Genomic DNA, 20,361 nt, shown 5'->3' with positions numbered 1-20,361 from the left:
TTCGTTTCACTCTAGATTGGCATGCCGAATTGTTTCCAGCAATTATTAATCGGCAGTTCCTGTCTGGCCCCGGGGTTGATATTTGCTCGGCTACAACAGCAGCCATATCAGCTTGAGCGCAGCCGTCGGTCCGTCTTTCCAGCGGCAGCAACTACCAGGTGCTTGCCGACCGTCTCTCTCGCTCTATGTACCGTACACTTAAATTTATGTACATAAGAACCACGTGCTTTTATGTATTCGACCAGATGTTAAACTGGCTGTGCATTTGCCGGGGTATTAAGAGCGAACGCGAATGCAGCCGCTCGTCATCGCGCCGCGCTGCCTGACAGCAGCAGCTAGTTTTTCTCTCTCGCTCGCTCAATCCGCCGCCGCCACCGTTTATTTATAATCAACTACCGGAAGAGGAGGCGGCATCAACACGGCGTGCAGCAATTCGATTTATTTTCTACGATTGCAGAGACGAGAATTGCAGCGGCGAGAAATAGCTCGCCCGTTGATTTGCCTGCTTTTTCGATCGTCGGCGATGAAATTGACGGAATGAGCGGAACAAGCAAAAAACCAATTAACTCTCTTCCCACTCGCCGGATCGCACAACTGCCACACACAAAAACCAAAATTGTTATTTGCATGCAGATAATGAATGGGTCATCTAGAGTGAAAATAAATTTTATTTATTTCCTTATTTTAAAGAAGCAATTTAAAAATAAAATATTAAAAAAGGTTTTAAAATGAATCTAGCTCATGTGTTTAAGGCCTTTAATGACTTAATTCTCAAATAATTTTTGTTTGGAAAAAACGGCAATCCAACACGAGATCTCACTTTCTACCCCTGCTAAAGCTTCAGCGCCGTTGCATGCAAGGCTATAAATTTGGCCGAAGGCGTAACGAATTCTGAAGGAACATTAATATAATTTCACCTGAATCGCACTGTTCGCTTCTATACATATACGTGGGCCTGCTAATGGTTTTTGTGCATTATTAGTCTCAATGTATTAGCAGTCATGCAACTAATCCATTTTGCATCGGGACCACCAGAAAGCAGCCGCCAACAGCAGCTGCATGCGTCCATTTATTCCATTACCTCGTCAATCATTTCAATACCTAATAGAGAAGTACAATTTTTTAAACGCCGCTCCGCAGCAATTGAATTCAACGGCCAAAGCACTCTGTTAGTTTTTTTTCAATCCGCATAAATTTGAGTGGAATTTTTTTCGCTTATAGTTCTTGTGCCAATCAGCAGCGTGGGATCAATATTTGGAATTGCGGCAATCGGCCGATTTTTCTCCCTCTTCTCTGACAAAAGGCCCAACTTGATTTTCCATCAATGCGGCGGGCTGATTTGTGTGTTATTCAGAGAGAGCTCGAAACAATGGCCGCCAAGTGTGAGCTCCCGAATCCGTGACGTCAGAAAGTTTGGCACGCGCTCCTCTAATTTTGTGGGGGAGGTAGCGGGGTCGGTCGGTCGGGGGTGATTATGATGTAAGGTACGAGATGAAAAAGCCAGCCAGGAGCTAGGGGCTCTCGTTTCTTATTTTCTTCTCGCATTCGCACCCTTTGCCGTGTGTGTATGAAATTATCATCAGCACGCATGTGAAATTGGCAATATTTTCTGCACGGCCCAAATTCAACTGCACAAAAGGGGTCCGCCGCACTGGCACGAGGGAAAAATTATGTTTAATTTGGTGTAATATCATGCTGCCGGAGCGCGTTTTGGCTTTTTTATAATCATGATGTTCTGGCTGGGGAGGAAACGCCAGGGGCTGCTGGAACTACTCCTCATTACCAGAACATTTTCGCTCTCGACTCTAATTATAATTATAAAGTGCACCATTCTTATTCTGCATGTATAGCGGCGCCCGCTTGTTGATGGGAATAATAACCGTAACATTTGTGCGCTCCGACTAAAGCTGCTGTGGCAAACTTTCCTCTGCACTCTCGCTCTCTTCTCGACCAAAGGAAAAATTTATATTTTCGAGAGGCGCGGAAAAAAACGCAGCCTCCTCGCTGCTAACTGGAAAATCGATGAAATATATAACTGTGGTCGGAGAATTTTTTGTATAATCAGCACCAGAGCACAAACTCACTCCCGCTTAACTTTGCATTTTTATTGGTGCAGTGGCGAGAGTCGGATTAAAATGGAAATTGGAAGGAGGTTTTGTCCGGAGGATGGAGGTGCTGCGGCGTGAATGCAGTTTTCAATGCGCATCTCTTGGGATTGTGAAACGCCAATTTTTTAATAAACTGGGAAATCTGATTTAATTTTATTTTAATTAACTATATGAGTTTTTTCAGATCACAAAAGTTGTTGACTTAAAACATTTTTTCTTAAAGCAGGGAAAAATGGTTTGATCATAATTATAATACTTTTAACATTTAACGATATAAATAAAACATTTTTATAAATTATCATTGATCAAACTGAACAACTGCTGAGAAATATAAGTAAATTAAAAAAAAAATTATTCATTTTTTAAAAGAATTTGAAGATTTCTTTAGAAAATATTGTAATAAAAAATCTATGATCTTTCAAGTTCTGACACAGATTGTAAAAAGAGATTCATTTATTTCTGATTCAAAGCCCATACCATCAAGTGAGGCTGAAAAATTCCCGAAGCAAACCGAATGACTGCGTCCTCACACGCTCAATCAGGCCGAAACGGTTTCGCACTCGCACCTCTCAAAGACCAGACAAGAATCCAACCCCAGAGAAATCTTTTGAAGCAGAAACACGCACTTGGAAACTCGTGCACACGAAGAACGGCCGCGAAATTAGCAGATTGGCTGCAGCAGCACAAGTTGGTCTTTAAGATTTTCCGGCAAAGTGGTTTTCCAGCGACAGGCCGATTTGCATGCAGCAAATTGTTTCCACTCGCGACGCTTCCCTCATGCGTGCAGCCGCTGCGGCCGGGAAATTGGCGAAAATTGAAAGTTTGCTCCTCTCTGCCGGGAGGTTAAATTCGCTGACTCGGCTCTCGCGCTATTATGCATCAGAGCATCCAAAAATGCAATCTAATATCATCTAGGCGGAGAGGCTAGAGACGTGCACGTACTAGTGTTGAGGGAATTTATGCGTGTGTCAGAGGGAAACTGAATTTGTCTCCATGGCAACCGGCGATGCTGTGCCAGAGTGTGTTGTGCTGGTTGCCTGACTCATGTGCTCGCGTGACGTCACGATTTGATCTTATTATCCGCCGCGCGCGCGAGAGAGGCTGTATTCCGGTCCAGTAGATTGTAACCTTGTTAAATTCTGGATGTGCATGCGTTAATGAGGATTAGCCCCCGACTCGAACCCTCCCCCGACCGCCCCCTCGTGCCAAATTGCCGGCGTGAATTATTTTGCATGCGCTCGACGCCGCCAATCTCGCACTCCCCGAAATTGCAATTTACTGCCTGCGCCTCATTGCGACTGATTGCGACCGACTGGAATATTATTCCTGATGGAATTCTATTACACGCCGGCCGATTAACGTAATTCTATCTAATTGAAAATTATATCATCCGTTTCAAAATTTTAATTAAAGCAAAATCTATGCAAGTAGAAATCTCACATAATTATAATGTAATATTGCTTTGAGATTTAGACAAAATAGGCTGAAAGAAAAAAAATTATTGAAAGATTTTGAAGAAATACTTTATTTATAAATTATTAATAAAAAAGAAAAGAATAACTTGAATAATATTATTTTATTTTAGATACGACAAATTCTTAAACTCCTCTTTTGTTCAAAAATAAAAACGTTTTTCACGCGAGTTTCTTTCCAGAACATGCTTTGTTGTTTGCAAACACACTTTTGCACTCGAATACGTTGCAGCTCTCGTTGAATCGGATTGTTGCAGCTCAAACCAGATCATTTTTGCACAGGGTGTCTCTTATATGGATAAAAGAAGACCCACAACGTCATACATATTCCATTGGACAACTCATGTCAAAAGGATCTGGTTTCGGCGCTGCTTTTCAGCTAACTATATGCGGCCATTTTTATTACTCTTTAAATAAAAAGTAAGATTATACATACACTTTTCAATTTCCTCTACTTTTTTTTAATCAACTCTAAACTGCTCGCATGTCCTATCAAAATGCTTAAACAGCAGGTTGATTGTGGCGGAAAAAACAAAAAACATAATAGCAGACGTCGTTTTTGTCCGAATTGTAAGTGGCGCATTTCGGCTGATTGCCTCTCTTCACAAGCACCGAGAGAGACCTCGACAATTAGTCAAAATTGCTGCGCACAAACAATGCCGGCCGAACCCCTCTCTCTTTCATTTGCTCGGGTCGTGCCGGCGGGAAGGCGCCATTCGAGTTTAGTGCCGACTGCGGTTACCAGAAGGCAGCAAAACGCAGGGCCGTGTGCGCCGTTGCCCCTGATGGTGCTGCTACCCGCCCGACACCGCCGCACTCTCGGATGGCAGCGGACGTTTCGTGACATTTCCAGCAAACGCCGGCTTTTATGTTTTGTATCCGCGACTTTTATCGTTTATATATACCTGCGCCAGGAGACACACGCACCACTTTTTTTGGGTATCAACGACGGAAATGCGCTTATCGTGTCTCACGTCCTGGACGCACTATTTCATTTAGAGAGAAAAAAACGTCTAGCTGTCGTTGCCACACATATTGTCCAGTCACGAACTCAATAAATCAAATTTGTGTCTCAATAACTACGTTTTGATTGTGCTTTTAATTGGAAAAATCAGGATAAAGCTCTGGTAATTTTATGCCTTCATTTTTTTTAATATTTTTTTGAATTACTAACTAGTAAAGCATTTTATTTTGCGATGGAATAAAAGCCCATCACACAGGGAACATTGCCAGCAGTAATGAAAATTTGTTCGATTCATACGAAACATTAATTTTCAATTACAAGCACCGTAGCTATTTATCTACAATTATTTGACAGCGTAGGCCGATCATTCATCGGAATAAATTGCGCCCAGATCTGCGTGTGGAAATTGTTGATTGCCCATCGCTCCCATCAGAATCGCCATTAATTACGGTTTACATCCGTGGCGCGAAAAATGAAGCCGCGCGTCCGGACGCGCAGCCAAATACTGGCTGGCAGCGATGACGAGAAATGCCCTAATGGGATATGCATAAATAATGACCACTATTCAATCAGCGGCAGGGATGACCGACTGCAGCAGGGCTCGAAACTCATATAAATTTGTGCTCTTGTTGCCATAGTACAAATAATGTACAACTAACCAACAGAGCTAGTCCGCTGGACTTTCATTTGCGGTCCATTGTCAGAGCGAAATTAAACTGTGCATTCAGATGACGATTGTGCGAGGTGGAATTGCGAATTGATCAAATTGCACGTTCAAATACAAGAGATTTAAAAAATAAATTAAAAAATATAAATTATAATTGAAAAACATAACTCATTATTTTATAAAATTGAGCAAATATTTTAAATTCTGTTTTTGATATTTTTTTTATATCTAATGTATAAATTTTATGTTCCAGGGGCTCTTTGGTGGTTTCACCAAATCCAGAAGCGAGAGCAAACGCGGCAAGGGCGGACGTGGTCGTGGTGCTGTAAGTACAAATTCCTTATATCTCCTTTTCTAGAAAGCCATTTCCCGTGCCCTGTCACAAAAATAATTTTTTTCCGTCGTTCTTTAAACCAAATTGATTCAATCATTAAATTTTTTGGGATTCATTTCAAAGCAGTGCTCACTTTTGTCCTTGTGACAAATCGATTCTCGCGCCAGCCATATTAAATTTGACGTTTGTTGAACATTGTACGTGTGGCGTTTTCGCACAAATGTCACACAGGCCGCGCACATTCAATTACGTTGTCAGCACCGCGGCGGACGACGAGAGCTGGGTGTCAACCTAGTGGTGCAGCTGCCATGTACTCTAATTGGAAATGAGATATCTTATTTACCTCGCGGTAATTTAATTCTCGTTTAATATCCAGCAGCCAGGTTGGACTTGACAACTTTAAAATTAAAAAATTCTAATTGGATTCTATAATGAAGCGCTTTTTTTTAATCAACATTTCAAACTGCTTTTATGAAATATTTTATATTGTTTTAAGTAAAAAAAATGATTTAAAATAATTAAAAAGAATTTGAATACTTAAAACACAATTTAGGGACCGAAAAAAAAATAAATTATTATGAATTTCAAATCGATGTGAACTTCTTTCTGCTTACAACGAGCCTAACAACATTATTCACACACTTTTATTCAGCCCCAGCAATTTGCCTGGTAATTATCAAAAAGATATCTGAACAATGATTGGCGAGCCAATTAGTGTCTTACACGCAAAGCAGAGTTTCATTTAAATTGCGTATCACGGTCGTGTTCGTGTCGTGCACTTAATTCTGGAGGTTTGCAAGAGCTATCATCTCTTTGTAAGCTCTTCGTGGTCACCATGGAAACGGCATGGACTATGGCGGACCAGCAGCAGCAAAACGCATTTTTCTCAAACACGGAGCAGCATCGTCAGCGGCCCTTTACGGTGTGCGTGCTATTGTTGTGGAAATGCCGTTTAATTTAACAAACAACGTTTTCTTGAATTTGTGTCTTAGAGCTTGGTTGATGATAAAACAAAATTCACAATTTACAAAAAAAAAAATTTAAATCAATATTTTTTTATAGTTGCATTTTTAAACAATTTTTTTTCTCAGGTTAATGTGAGGAAATTAGTTTAAATATTTAGCACGATTAAATAATTTTTGTTCTAATGAAAGATACAAAATTTTTCTTCAATCAAAATTAAAACTGATTAAAACACGAAATTAAAAATTCTTATATTTTCCCGTGATTTAGTGCAAGTTTGCATTTTGCCAAGAATCACAAATCAAGCGCCAGTTCAAACATGCAGAGCGCACCAGACTGCTGATTTGTGTGTTCAATTAGTCTTGATTATCAAACAAGAACTTTGCTCACGTGATGCATGCAGATTGGATGTCCTTAGTCAATAAATCTAATTTCGTGCTCGAGTTGAGCTCTCCATCATCAAGCACTATTCCCTGAGCAAATAATTAGTGTTAGTGCGCTGTATTAGGAGGACGCGTACGTCTGGCTGGGCTGCTTCTCAGCGGCGATTTTAACCTTTACTCGACCTTTCGAGCGGCGACGGCACACAGCACAAAATCAATGAAGATTTCTAATTGCCGCTCGCCGTAATAAATTACTCTGCTGAGCCAACTTAATTGCAATCGCAGCTGCTCCAAACATTATATGCCGCTCTGGGCGCCGGGCAATTTATTTTCTAACTAACATTCGCCAAAAATTTCTGCCATACGCACCCGCAAGGAATGAAATTCAAATTCTGTATTATTTATTCCTCTCCCTTCGCTCTGATGTTTGCTTTGCTAAAATTGATAAATCTCATCCGATGATTGTGTTTGCTTAAGAAAAGGGTTTGGGGCTCACGTTTAATCGGTTCCTGAGATTCAGGAAATTGAAAAAGAAAATTAAAATTAGAGTTATAGGAATATAATAACAATTTTGGTTGAATATTTCAGTGAGGGAAAATAATTAGAATGAAATCGTTTTTCAATCTTTGATTCGACGGACTAATTGGATCGAGAGCATTGACCCGCCAAACGCAATTCGGTGCCTGTTAAGCCCTTCAGTGTATCATTAATTAATTTACCCTGGGCGGAATAAACGCAAATAGGCTAAAGGGCTTCGGCTGCTGGAAAACTCCGCCGGCTGTGGCGTTGCATGCACACCACCGCACATACACACACATCACTTTCAGGGGGTACCAAAGTAGGGGGTACTGAGTGAGCTGGCGCGCCGTCTCAGATGGAGAACGCGCGGGGTCGGACATGGAGAAAGAAACCCCTATGGTAAAACGCGTGGTATTGATCCTGTCTGTTGGGTAGGCCCCTCCTTCGGCAAACAGCATCAGACTCCGATTCGCGCCCTAAAAGACACAAAAAATTACTAAAATTTTGGAAAAATTGCAGAATAAACGTTTAAAAAAATTTAAACATTAAAATTAGAATTAAATTTTTTGTAATTTTTTTCTAGCTTTTTTTATATAAAAAACATCTCTTGGGGGTTGTATAAATTCGTATATTTTTTACGTTCTTTTTTATGGTTTTTAATGTGTTTTGGGGGTAGTTGGGATTGGGGTAGCCGCGAGTGGCGGAGGGCGAGCGAGCGTTTTATATACGAAGGCACAGTCTGGGGGTCCTGCCTGCTCTTCTCCACCAACGCCGCCGCTTCTACGCTGCCTGCCTTGGTTGGTGCCGCTGCTTTTACAACATTGCCTGTTTGCGCTGTCGGTCGGTCGGTCTGTCGGTCCCGTGTTCTCCGCACCAGCCTCACACACACACATTCTTCTGTCTCCGCCGGACGGATTCGCAGACCACTTGGCCCTGCCAGCCGGCTGTCGTCACGCAGCAAGTAAGACTTTTACCCTGACGCGTGTCTTTGAGTTGGAAGAGGAAAAGCAAGGCAGCTGAGTTTTGCCGGCTCGCCCGCCAGGCCATTCACACCCAAAATAGACTGCGTGTGTTTGTGCGTGGATAGGAAAAAAATATAATATTTATTCGACCAAACATTTCCGACGCGGCCGCCAGAGTGATTATCTCTGTATAGCAGCGACGAAAATTTTGTTGTTGGTTCGACCTCGAGCGAGCGGTTCACAGTTGATCTGCTCTCCTCTCATTCGTCTTCTTCTTCGTTTACCTGCCTCAAGGTCGGATCTTCATCATCGTCACAACAGAGGCGGCATTGTTGTTGGCCCGAGTATATTTTTACGCAGCAACGCCGCGTGGGAGGAACTCGAAGCGAACCAGAGGCATTCCCAGCTCGCGTTTTGTAAACACAGGAAGCTGTTTTCGGTCTCGTTCGGTGAGTACTTTTAATAAGGCCAATTGCAAGTCATGCAATTTTTATTTCGAATTCCGTGCATTCTCGTTTGTACTTTGGAATGTAAACTCTGAATTGTCCCTGAATTCCAAATTCAGTCATTGCACCGAATAATTTGCATCGACGGCCTGGGAATAAATTATTTTTAATCCCGAACTTTGGAGAGTGCTGCGCAGAAAGATTACTCCCCTGCACTACATACTCCACCTCGATCTACCCCTGAAAGTACATAACATAAATCGCAGACAGGGAATTTATTGATTTTCTCCCCTAATTGCCTAATCTTGATGTACGAGGACCAAATTCTGTCAATAAAATGCTCGGGATTTATCGAATATTTCCGCGGGTGCCTTCAAAATTTTCCGATATTAAAAAATTTATTAAATAAAAATTCCTAATTTTCGTTTGACTCAGTAAAGTCAAATTTAATTTTTTACTTGTCTGACTGAACGAAACTCGAAATTTGCATTTATCCTGAATGCTAATGGCGCTGAAAGCGGATGATTTATGAGGCCGTAATGATTCGGTGCGCGGGGATTTTTGCCTGCTTTTTGCATTCATAAATAATAATAATAATGGCTGCTGCCGGGCAGAATAATTGATGAGCAGACTAAGCTGGCAACAAAAGGCGTCCTTCAAAATCATCATGCGGCCTTCAAGATGAAAATACGCATTCAAATTTTCTTTATTTGATTCAAACCAGTTTGACTCTTCGCACCTGACCCGCTCCAGACTGGATCTCGTCTGGACCACTTTGGTTGCAGGTGGACGAGGGGTGCAGGTCGCGAAGACTGGAGAGAAAGAAAGACTGAAGAAGACACGCGCTGGACCGCAGCATCCCCACCGTGAATGGGCGAGTGGCCAGCGCGCGCCAGACACTTTAATAACACGCATTGAATTCAATTATAAAGAAAGGATGAAAGCGGAATCACATGCTGGACAGACTGGATTTAAAGACATGGGTCCAGAAAAAGGGTTGTCGGATTTAAAGAGCGACAATTCTTGTTTTAAGCTGGAGCGAAAAAGTTCGATAATTTAGCTTGTTGGACAATTTCATTTAGTTTTCTAGTAGAATTTCACAATCGAGGGTTGATTAATGGTCATTGGAATTTAAAATCGGCTTTTCCTCAATGGGTTTTTTGAGTTGTTTATTGTTTAAGAAAAACAATATCTTGCTCTACATGTTTCGGCTGGTGGCTGCAGCCATAATTCATGAGCTGTGAAATCATTTTGACCAGAATTAGTTCAAAAATCAATCTTTTTTTAAATCATCTTTCAAAGCAATCATTTTCCGTGAAAAATTATTTCAAACAATTTTTAAGACAAAATTTTGAGATTTTTTTTTTTACAAAAATTAAATTTTATAATAATTTTGGTCAAATGAAACATGTGTTTTGAGCGTACCTTTCTAGGCGGTGGTCGAGAGAAGACTAAATTCTTTTTCGATTGATTTTTCTGAATAAATATGCAGACAGCAGTGGCGACGAATGGATACGAAAATGGATAATAACAATTTAATTCTATGTCAAATTTTGTGTTAAAAATTGTTTTGTAAAAAAATATAACTTTGAATAATTTTTCACGGAAAATGGTTACTTTGAAAGAAAATATTAATTTAAAAAAAAATGATTATCTTCTTAAACTATTTCTTGTCAAAATGATTTCACAGCTAATGAATTATGGCTGCAGCTCGCAGCCAAAACATGTATAGAGCAGGACATTGTTTTTCTTAAACAATAATCAACTCACAGAAACCCATCGAGGAAAATCAACTTAAATTTCAAATCACCATGAATTTTATTTATAGGTTTGAATTTTAGATTTTTAATTATTTTTTTCTCTACAAAATGTTATTTATAAAAAGTAGAATATGCAAATTATTAAAATAATAATTAGGGCCCGAGTTATTTTTATTATAAATTGATTGATAGTATACTTTACGTAAATCATTACCTTTTGAAGAATTCAAATATGTATAATTATAGTTAAAGTTAAAAAAAAAATCCGAAATATTTTTTTGGCATGCTTCTTGAAGTTTTTCCGAATGCTCTGCTTAATAAAACTCTCAGACTTCCATCAAATTCCTAGGCCTAATAAACCATAATCTTGGCACATCACTCTGTAATCGCTGAAGTGCTCTATATCCCAAAAGCCGCGTTATTTGTCTCTCCCATTCGCTCTCAGAAAGGCAAACTCATAATTTTTAATGTCACTCTATTTTTACGCTCTTTCTCTCGCGCATTTTTATTACAATGCGCAAATATTTCATACACACTCACACCGCGAGAGGAAAAAGAGCGAACCGTTTACGTACATAAAATTTTATCGCACTCAAGATATATAGTGTGCACATGCAAAAAAGAAAGAGCTGGTATAATATTTTAATATAAAAATTCCGCGCATAACCGCTCCGTTTTATACACATTTATCTATTTTTTACGCCGGCTGATGGCGCGCGACGAACAATGGCGCGTTGTAATGGCGTGCATGCGTGCGAATCGTAAAAATTTACGCTTTTTGCCAATTTGCATGCAAATTGCCCGAATTAAAATTAAATAGTCATCAATTTCGGGGCCCAATCTCGCGTGCGGCGGGCGCCGCCCCTCTCCGTAAAATTCGGCGTTTGTTCTTGCGCGAGTAATGAAATTGGCAGCGCGTTCTCTCTCTCACTTATATTGTGGCCGAGCCGTGCGGAATTAATTACAAAGTCAATTTGGAGGCGATGGCGGGCCAACGGGCGCATCCCGAGAATTATTGGAAAAGCTCATTCGCCGCTCACAAATTGAATTCCAATACAGCTCTTAGTAAGTTAATCCGCCTGCCCGGCCGTTATTTGTTTCCAATTGCAAGCTCAAAAGCAGAAACCTTAGTCCCTGGAAAAAAAACAGGAATTCCAATCAAGCCCGCGGAATTACGCTCCAATTAAGCAGTATAGAGACTTTCTTGCGGCGCAACGAGGTTGACTTGATTATTAATCAAACGCTTTGTTGAATAAATGGTCGTCTGAAGTTGGTCTGACGCGGAGAAATGGCATCGTAAAATAGGCTTGTGGCGTGTGTGCGGCCGCATAAAAATTGCTCCTAGAGCTGTTCGTTGCAGGCAAAGATTTCTGTGTGAATTGAAATATGAGCGGTATCAATCCTAGTCAAGGTGCTATGAAAAAATCTTTCGTCTCAACTTTTGGATAAAAAAAGAAGAAATTAGAGAACAAATATTTATGAATTTTAATTTTAAAATATCATTAAAGCGCATTAAAGTTTTCCGTGAATGAAACATTAGAGTTTTTGTTATTTTATTTTAGAAATAATTTAACTCTTACTTACACTATTTAATATTAATAATTGCCAATATTTTAACTCCTAAAAAATTATTGGCTTCCAGTTTTTTTTTCATAAAAAAATTTAATTTAATTTAAAATCAAACAATTACCATAGAATTGCTTGAACTTTGGTGTTCAATTGGCCCACTATTTATATTCCATTTAGTTATTTTGATGCACAATTACCGAGGTAAAAGATGGGCCCTCAAGGGAGAAGTGAAGGCCCTTGGGCGACCTGCCAGACAGACGCATGATTTTTTCCCTTGTCGCACTTCTTTTTTCTTTGCTCTAGGTGAAGTTGTTTGCTATACAGGAATAGCCCCGCAGTGCCGTTCCGCCCCATAAGAGTGTGCGGCGGCTGCTTTAATTTACTCTGCCAGACACTCGCTCTCTCTCTTTCGTTTATGACTTATTTTATGTTCCAACAAGCTAGCTAATTTAATTCTTAATTAAAATTATAAATGGTCTTCGCGTGGAGTTGCGCGCGGCAGAGCAGCGAGCTACGTTGAAATTGAGCGCGAAATTCGTTTGCCGAGTATTAACTTTAAGGCTGAAGGAGATTTTAATAAGCGGCTAAATTTTTGATCTGTCAACTTTTGCCATTTTTCAAGGTTAAGGCGTATTAATAATTTATAAACGCAAGAGAAAATTTAAAACTGCACCTCTTTATAATTTTTTTTATAAACTAATACGTGACTATCAAATCTTTTCTAATTTTGGAAATAATAAAAATAAAAAACTCCTCAGTACAGAAAAAATCTGAAATTTTCATACCAAGAAATGATTTTTATGGCGAAAAGATTAAGGCAAGTGTGAAACCGCTTGGGATTTTTCTCGTTTTTTTTTTCGGGGATGAAATATGACCTTCGCCGCTTGGCTCGAGGAAAAGCAGGAAATTGCGTTAGGGCCCGACGGAGAACGCGGCGACGAGTCGCAAGATAAGAGAAACGCATTATCACCACGCCGCTGGCTTTTTCTTTGTCTTATCGTTGCCGCATTTGTTGACCGTGCAGCCTATCTTTGACCCCAGAGTGCATGTTTTATTATTTATTAAATATATTGTTCCGTCGGGCCCGAATTTATTTCTCCTCGCGCCTGTCTGCACTCATCATTGTTGTCCGTTTCATATAAATAATTATATTCGCGTGTTTGGGCACGGAGAAAATGGCTCTCGGGTTTCAATGCGCGCACAGAGAATGGGCGAATTTCCACCCGAATCGCTCCATTATTATCGATTTGGGGCGCATACAATGAGAACAATGCATTGCGATGCGAAATCGCCGCCTACCCACCACAGTTCTTTCGACCGCTGAATAATTTGCCGTGTTTTCTGTTGGCAACAGGGTTATCGCAACAGAGGTGGAAGAGGAGGATCTTCTAGCAACAATCAGCAGCAGCAACAGCAACAATCTTCCAGTTCAAATTCAGCCAATGCAGCACATGACAACATGATGGCCGGAATCAATTCTGCAGCTACTGTAAGTTCAAATTTTTTTTATCAAATTTTAATACCCACCATATTTTAATCAAAATTCCTCTTGATGGAAAAGAAAAAAAATCCAGATTGTTTTTACAGTAATTTCAGAAAGAAAACAATAATATCAAAATTTTATTTTAAGTTTAATTGTTTCTAATTTTGTGAGGGTCACCATCTAATTTTAAATCAAAATGAAACGCTCGACACTTTCATGACTCACGTAAAGTTGGCAGCAAATAACACCGCCGGTCGTAATTTAAACTTTTTAATCAGGCGCACTTTGTGTGCGAAACAATGCAATATGCTGCGGCTCTCGGGCCATGCCCTATACTGAAATCCAATATGCTCCCGGGTCGTAAAAGTCTTAAATTCCCGCAGGCGTTTGCTTGATCAAAGTTCTCTATTGCCAGCACTTTGCATAGCGGCGGCGGCGGCGGGAAAAAGAGGGCTGCTGCCAGCGGCGAAAATAGATTAAATTCAAATATGGCCTTTGGCGCATGATTGGCATTCTCGGAAGGGAGGAAGGAGTGAAGACGATCCTCAGCTCTGCTTTTTTCCACCGCATAAATTGCCCGCTCTTCCGACGGTTGAGTGTGTACGTTTGTTGCAGAGATTTGCACATGCAGCCAAATTAAATTGGAAACGGTTTGCATGACGAATTGCAGCTAGTTGGTTTGGCGCCCCGAAAGCAAGTCCTGAATAAAATTCGCCGTGATGCTGGCGCAAGATTAAAATTTAATATTTAAAATCTCGTTTCCTCGGCTCGAGCCGGCATTTGTACATTCATATATTTCGCCAGCCGCATGCACCACTTTGCTGAAACTCAAAAATATTATTACGGCCGGACGGGCACACAAGTATAAAAATTAATAATTCCTGCTTCGTCAACGTACCAAATTGGCCCGGCTGACGTCAGAGGGAAAATTTATTCAAAAGCTCAGTGGCAGAAAAAAAGGAACGATTTACGCGAGGGGGCGACTCCTCCCTCGCACTTCGGAGGGTTAGGCGCTTTTTTGAAACCTGTTGTCGCCGTGGGGACTGTGACATGACGTTCCAGGGCCGTGTGTAATGGAATCTTGAGGCGGCAGTCATTAAACGACACATCGGTTCATTCATATATACCGAAGCGGCTCCCCCAAGCAGCAGGAGCACCCCTGTCTTTTTCTGGCGTTTGACCCCGTTTTTAGGTGCAACGTGGGGAGTTCCCTCTCTGTGCAGACAAAACAGTCCCCCTGCCTGTCTGCGTGTCGATATTAGGGTTATATCTGCTGAAAATAACTGTAAATGCAAAGTGATCATCAAGTTGTTGTTGTCGCAACCCCTCGGAGGGTGGTGCTCCCTCGCTCGCTCCATTCAGTTGTTGCTGTTTTGCTTCTTCATTCACAGCAACACCCTCGCTACGCTAATCCACCCACTTTTAAACCACAATGAGAGGTGAAACTCTGTCGGTCTGAATGACTGACTGGGGGGATGACGACAGGAAGAAGGGTCAGTGGGACCCCTTGTCAACTCGCGTGCCTCCCCCATTATGAGATGCACTTTTCTCAAGACACCTTTCAATTCTTTCTTCTTTGAAGGGCACGTGGTATTGTAGCAAAGCACGTGGTCTGGCCCTTTTCCAGTGCTTTGCGGTTTGCCGTCGCCGACTTTCTTTCTCACTTCCTTTTTCGCCGGCAGCTGCTCTTGCATGGATGTAGGCAACTGGCACGACTTGTATGCAGGGTGGTTGCATATGTTGTAAGCTTCGCAAAAGCGATTTGTGTTGTCCCGATGCGACCAAGCGTGCAAGAAAACTTGCTCGCGGCAGTGTTTCCATCAGAAGAAAAAGCTGCTTTTGAATCTATTTAAAAAAAATCTAACTAATTCTCAATTTTTTATTTTCTTTAAAAAGAAATGTTTCCGATCTGGACAATTGATTAAGTAAAAAAAATAATATTAATTTAACAAGTAATTATTTCAATAATTTAAATTTTGTAGTCGAATCAATGTGATATCTGACATCATTTATGATAAACCTACAAATCTGAGAGATTTTATCCAATATGTTTGAAGTAAAAGTGAAAATTTTGAAAAATTTGACCTTTACAATTTCGCTCTGTTTTCAGGGAGGAGAAACTTCAAACAAGATGGACAGTCGCTCTCGCCCAAGTGTCGGACCCACCGCAGGCTCCGGGGCACCACCAGGCCAGACGGCACCACCAATGGTGAGTTACTTGGTTTGCTTGACCCTTGGATCAGCGCGATACCAACTTGTTGGTCAGCCTAGGCGTTGGGGTAGGCTCACCGCAAAATTCTATCCCACCCTATAGCTTGTGTTGTCAGCGCAGAGAGATATGAACTGCCTGCCGACTCCATCCAAGTGTTACAGACACAAATTATCACACATGCTTGTGCATTTCCGCACCTGTCAAGGACGAAGGGAGCGCGTCAAAGGGGTGAAGGCGAGCGCGTGCCATTTTCTCTTGACCCCTCTGCAGCGCAGCATTCGAGATTTCCCTCTTCAAATATCGGTCTGTACCAAACGGCTCCCCCTGCGAGGTGCACTATTATATTTTGCGCCCTCTCTCGTTTTGTGTTTTCGTGACTACTGATGAGGACGATGAATACAATTATTTGTACATGCACGCCCTTTTCACGCCGCGAGAGAACGTTTCCCCACGTTCAGTTGTCGTTGGGCAGGTGCCTTGATTGTTTAATTGATGGCGTACAGCAAGCACGCTGGGGGATGAGAAACCACCCTATGTGACAATTCCCCTAAACACTTAATGACATACAACTATGCATGCCATAATATTTGCGCAAAGCTGCAGACGATCGGAAATTGCTTCACAGACTAAAAAAAATTCTTTAAATATGGATAACATTTATATAAATGATTTCCAAATTAATGCTTTTTAATATTATTTATGTAATTATTTATTGAATTTTTTTCATTTCAATTTTTAGTTTATAGAATTCTACACTACATTATGAATTTTCAAAAACTTTTATTCTGCTCCAAAGAAAAAAAGTACATTCACAACTCATCTGCTCTTTACTTTTTCTATTTTTATCGTGGAGTTTTTTTATGAAACACAAGACTCGAACAAGTTCCGCTCAGCACCAGCTACAAAAGTGATGCTTTAGAGCGACATTAAAACGCGACGGTCTCTCTTTTCCTGTGAGTGCTTTTTTGCACCCGTGTGTTTAATGTGTGACACACGTGGCAGCCGGCTCGCAGCTTCCTTTTTCCAGCTCATATTTAAAATAAAGGCAGCCGGCGGCTTTGCATGCATTTTAATAATAATTGTCTGTGTGTGTGTAATAGTATAATGTAATAAGGTCGCATAGCGAGAAAGAGCAGAACCGGTCCGTCTGCAGAGAGTGGCAGATGTCTGGACCAGTGTGATGCAGCCAGCGGCAGCGGCAATCGATGAAACACACCCCGCGCCCGCTCGCTCTCGCTATGGCTCGCTCGGCACCCTTTCCTATTATGCTGATTTGCACGGACAAAAAGCGGCGGCAAGAAATATTATTTATTCGTCGCCTTTGTCGCCAATTTATTTGATACGACAAAAGCAGCCCGGTTTTGTATTTATTGTGACGACAAAAGCGTGCAGCCGGCCGAAACTCGGGGGAGGAAATAAGTACACGCATTTAATCAGAGCCAGTGCTAATCAGACGCAGAGAGAAAGAGAAATCCATATCCGAGCGGAACAGTGCTTTTAATGACGCCAGCAGATGCATCGCCGCCACTGCTGCTGCGAAAAAACTTTTGACTGTATTGTACATGGCTAGAATATCGATCGACAGCACTATCTCTTTTTTATGAACGTTCGGATGGACGTGTGAGAGAGAGCGAGCTCAATATGAGACTCGCCCGCCGCCCGCCCGCCGCCTCCCCGATGCAAAACTTTTTTAATTAAAAATTTCTAAGCGAGTTATTGACATATTTTTTAATATTAAATTTCTGTTTTATTATATCCGAGCGCAGCGAGACTGGCGGCTGTTTTTTACGAGCCGCCGCTCCGGAATGAATGCGTGTGTACAAATTTAATTAAATTTCGACCAACTCCTCTCGCCATAATGCCAAAAAGCGCACGGGAGCGGGAGCAAGCAAACCCAAGTCGCTTCTTTTTTTAATTGTGCTCCTTTATTTGCTGCCTTCATTAATGATGTTTTCCTGTTTTCACCGCCTAGGCTGCCGGTTCATTTAATTAATTTTAATCAGACGCGTTCACAAAGATAAAAATGGAGAGGAATGGAAATAATGTTTTGCTTAAAAAAGGCAGAATTCCCAAAATTTAATGTTTTTGAGCAAAGCAATCAGCATTTAAAACTGCAGGGGGTAGAGGGAAAAAATCGTGTTAAATGAGGAAACTCAAAAGGATAATATTGTGATAGAGACAATATTTGGCAACCAACACGTACACAGTTTTTAATTTTTATTTGCTTAGGTTTAAAATTCAGGTTTTGCTTGAAAAGCCGACACACTTTACCAAACTTATTTGCAATTCTTTCCAGAATTTTTTGCACTTGTGCTATTTTCTTTCCCCGCGGAAGATGAGATTCGGTTGAGAATTCAGAAGCATATTTTGAGCAGTGGGGAAAGAAGTGCTGGCAGCCCGTACTACATTTTGCATCATCTCGTTAGGCGCAAAAATCCAATCTCGGCAAATTGCCCGTCTCGCCCGCTCAACTCGTCCCCGGACAGGCACCGTACGCAATCGGTTGACGAACGCGTTGAGATTTTCCATCTCCGCGGCGACAGCTCTAGCTAGGGCTCCTTTTCGGCTGTCCTGCCCTCTCTCACCGCGAGGCCCAGAATATTGACCGCCTTCAGGCTGTGCGAGTGTGTGTGTGTGTGTACAAGAGTACATACATGTATGTGCGGTGCATGTAGGTGCCCCCGCCCGCCCTCTCGCCCGCCGCCGCACCCCTCGGCTCCTCGGCGCGCACGTAATCTACTTTCTGTTTACCTTTCCCTCCCTCCGTTTTACAATTTGCTTTTCATACATTATTACGGCGGCCAGACCGAGATCGAATCCCATCCGACAAACCAAACACGCTGCCAAATTGCCCGGCAGTTAGCCCAGAGTTGGGCATATTGCTTTCGTATACACACACAGAGCGCCCACGAACCCAATTCGCCATCCAGACCGCTGCAGTTTGCGGAAAAGTTTACGAGCGCGCTCTCGGTATTCAGTAAGGCTATTTTTTTGCTTTTGGGCGCTTACCCGAATTTAATTAATTTGTATCGCTTCATTTGCTGATTAGATTCCGCAGCAGTGAAATATTAAAACAAATTAGCCTTGTCCGAGATTAAAAATACAATTTTCGTATTCTTTGATAAATACAAATGTAATGCATTTTTTATTTAGCCCATTGTCAATGTCTACGCTTTTGGGTCAAGTTCACACGCATTTGTTTTGTTCCCTCTATGGATCGACAATTCCGCCACCCTGTATAGTAGCACGATCGTTTTACCGACCTCCAAATACAATATCGTCCAGTTTTGTGTGGCCGTTTATAGCCAATCGCTAACCTTCACCTGTAACAAGTTGTAAAGGTCAAGAAGACGACGCTCTTTCGCCTACTCGCTTCCTCCTCTCGCTGCTCTTTGTGTGTACGTACATTTATATAAAAAAGTACGTGTAGCATAAGAAAGAGAGAGAGAGAGAGAGAGAGAGCAGCAGCTACTAAAGCAGTAAAAGATCTCATCGCCTTCTTCCTCAAAGAACTCTTTCTCTCCGCCGGAGCGAGAGAGCTCTGCTCGCTCTTCTTCTTGTTCGGTACGTGGCGGTGTACACTAATGGTGCGGAGAGGCCACTTGTCTTCCGCCTTCTTCTTTTTTCGCATTCTTCCATTCATTCATTCATCCTCGGAATATAATTCCTCGGCCGATTTTCGCACACTTTCTCCCGCGGTTAATAGGATTTGCAGGCAGCGAAAATTCTCCGCTTCTCCTCGGTGACGTCATTTCGGCAGCAGCCAAGAGACATCGATTGTAGATGCTGCCGCTCTCTGTTTAAGGGTGGAATGCCCCCCACCCCTTTCGGTGGTATTACAAAACCTCCTCCCCTTGCTCAAACCACCCCAAAACCTCCCTTATGTACTTGAAGCCGCCCGCTGCCGCCGCCGCCGCGACTCGCAGCGGTTTTTTGGTACATGCTGTACTCCCTGTTTGGACGCTTCATTTTTTTCCGACTTTCTTAAAATTTGCGTGCCAAGCCAAGGGAAACAAGCGCAGAAAATTCAGCAATTACAAGAGGAGAGCACTTGGCTTGCGCCTGCCAGTGTCGGCAGTAATTGAAAAAGCTTGATTAAAAGCTGGCAGCCCAGCAGCAGCCGACCAAGTCGGTGCTGCTGCCAGGAAATTGATGGGAAATTTCTATGCCGTAACAAATTAAAAGATATCGATTGGACGCCAAAGCTCAACACACAGCAGCCCTCATTCGTCTGTCGAGAGACGCAGAAAGGGCCGCGGACGAGCAGCGAAAATTAATTTTCCAACCCCTGCTCGCGAATTTGGTGCGGAAAATCATCAAGAATTTCTCACCTCGCACATCCATAAATACTCCAAAAATCTCTTTTTTGTAAGGCAGGAAGTTCTGTAATGAAATAACGGATAGGAAATTAATTCAAAAATAGATTTTTCGTTGTTTTGAAACAGACGATCTCACCAATGATTCTTTTTATTTAAGTGATTTGAAGTCAACTCTGCCAATTCTGGCCAAATTGCGGTGC

The 20,361-nt window shown here is 41.7% G+C and overlaps 1 protein-coding gene across 3 annotated transcripts in view; it reads left to right on the top strand.

Annotated features, from left to right (window-relative positions):
- The window catches only part of LOC132196810 (methylcytosine dioxygenase TET), a 59,849-nt gene that overhangs the window by 30,748 nt on the left and 8,740 nt on the right, over nucleotides 1-20,361 (top strand). For all 3 annotated transcript variants that reach the window (XR_009441796.1, XM_059619706.1, XM_059619705.1), the window contains exons 3-5: nucleotides 5,465-5,536; nucleotides 13,502-13,636; nucleotides 15,741-15,839. Coding sequence is in view for 2 of the 3 variants with exons in the window: in XM_059619706.1 (XP_059475689.1) it covers nucleotides 5,465-5,536; nucleotides 13,502-13,636; nucleotides 15,741-15,839 (306 nt within the window). In the remaining variant the exon portion in view is untranslated. The remainder of the gene's footprint in view (nucleotides 1-5,464; nucleotides 5,537-13,501; nucleotides 13,637-15,740; nucleotides 15,840-20,361) is intronic.

Source organism: Neocloeon triangulifer, unplaced genomic scaffold, assembly GCF_031216515.1.
Source record: "Neocloeon triangulifer isolate White Clay Creek 2 clone unplaced genomic scaffold, ASM3121651v1 ptg000012l, whole genome shotgun sequence".
In the NCBI taxonomy this organism is placed as follows: Eukaryota; Metazoa; Arthropoda; class Insecta; order Ephemeroptera; family Baetidae; genus Neocloeon; species Neocloeon triangulifer.
The sequence above is the reverse complement of the archived record's forward strand: the minus strand, read 5'-3'. Positions and strand labels throughout refer to the sequence as shown.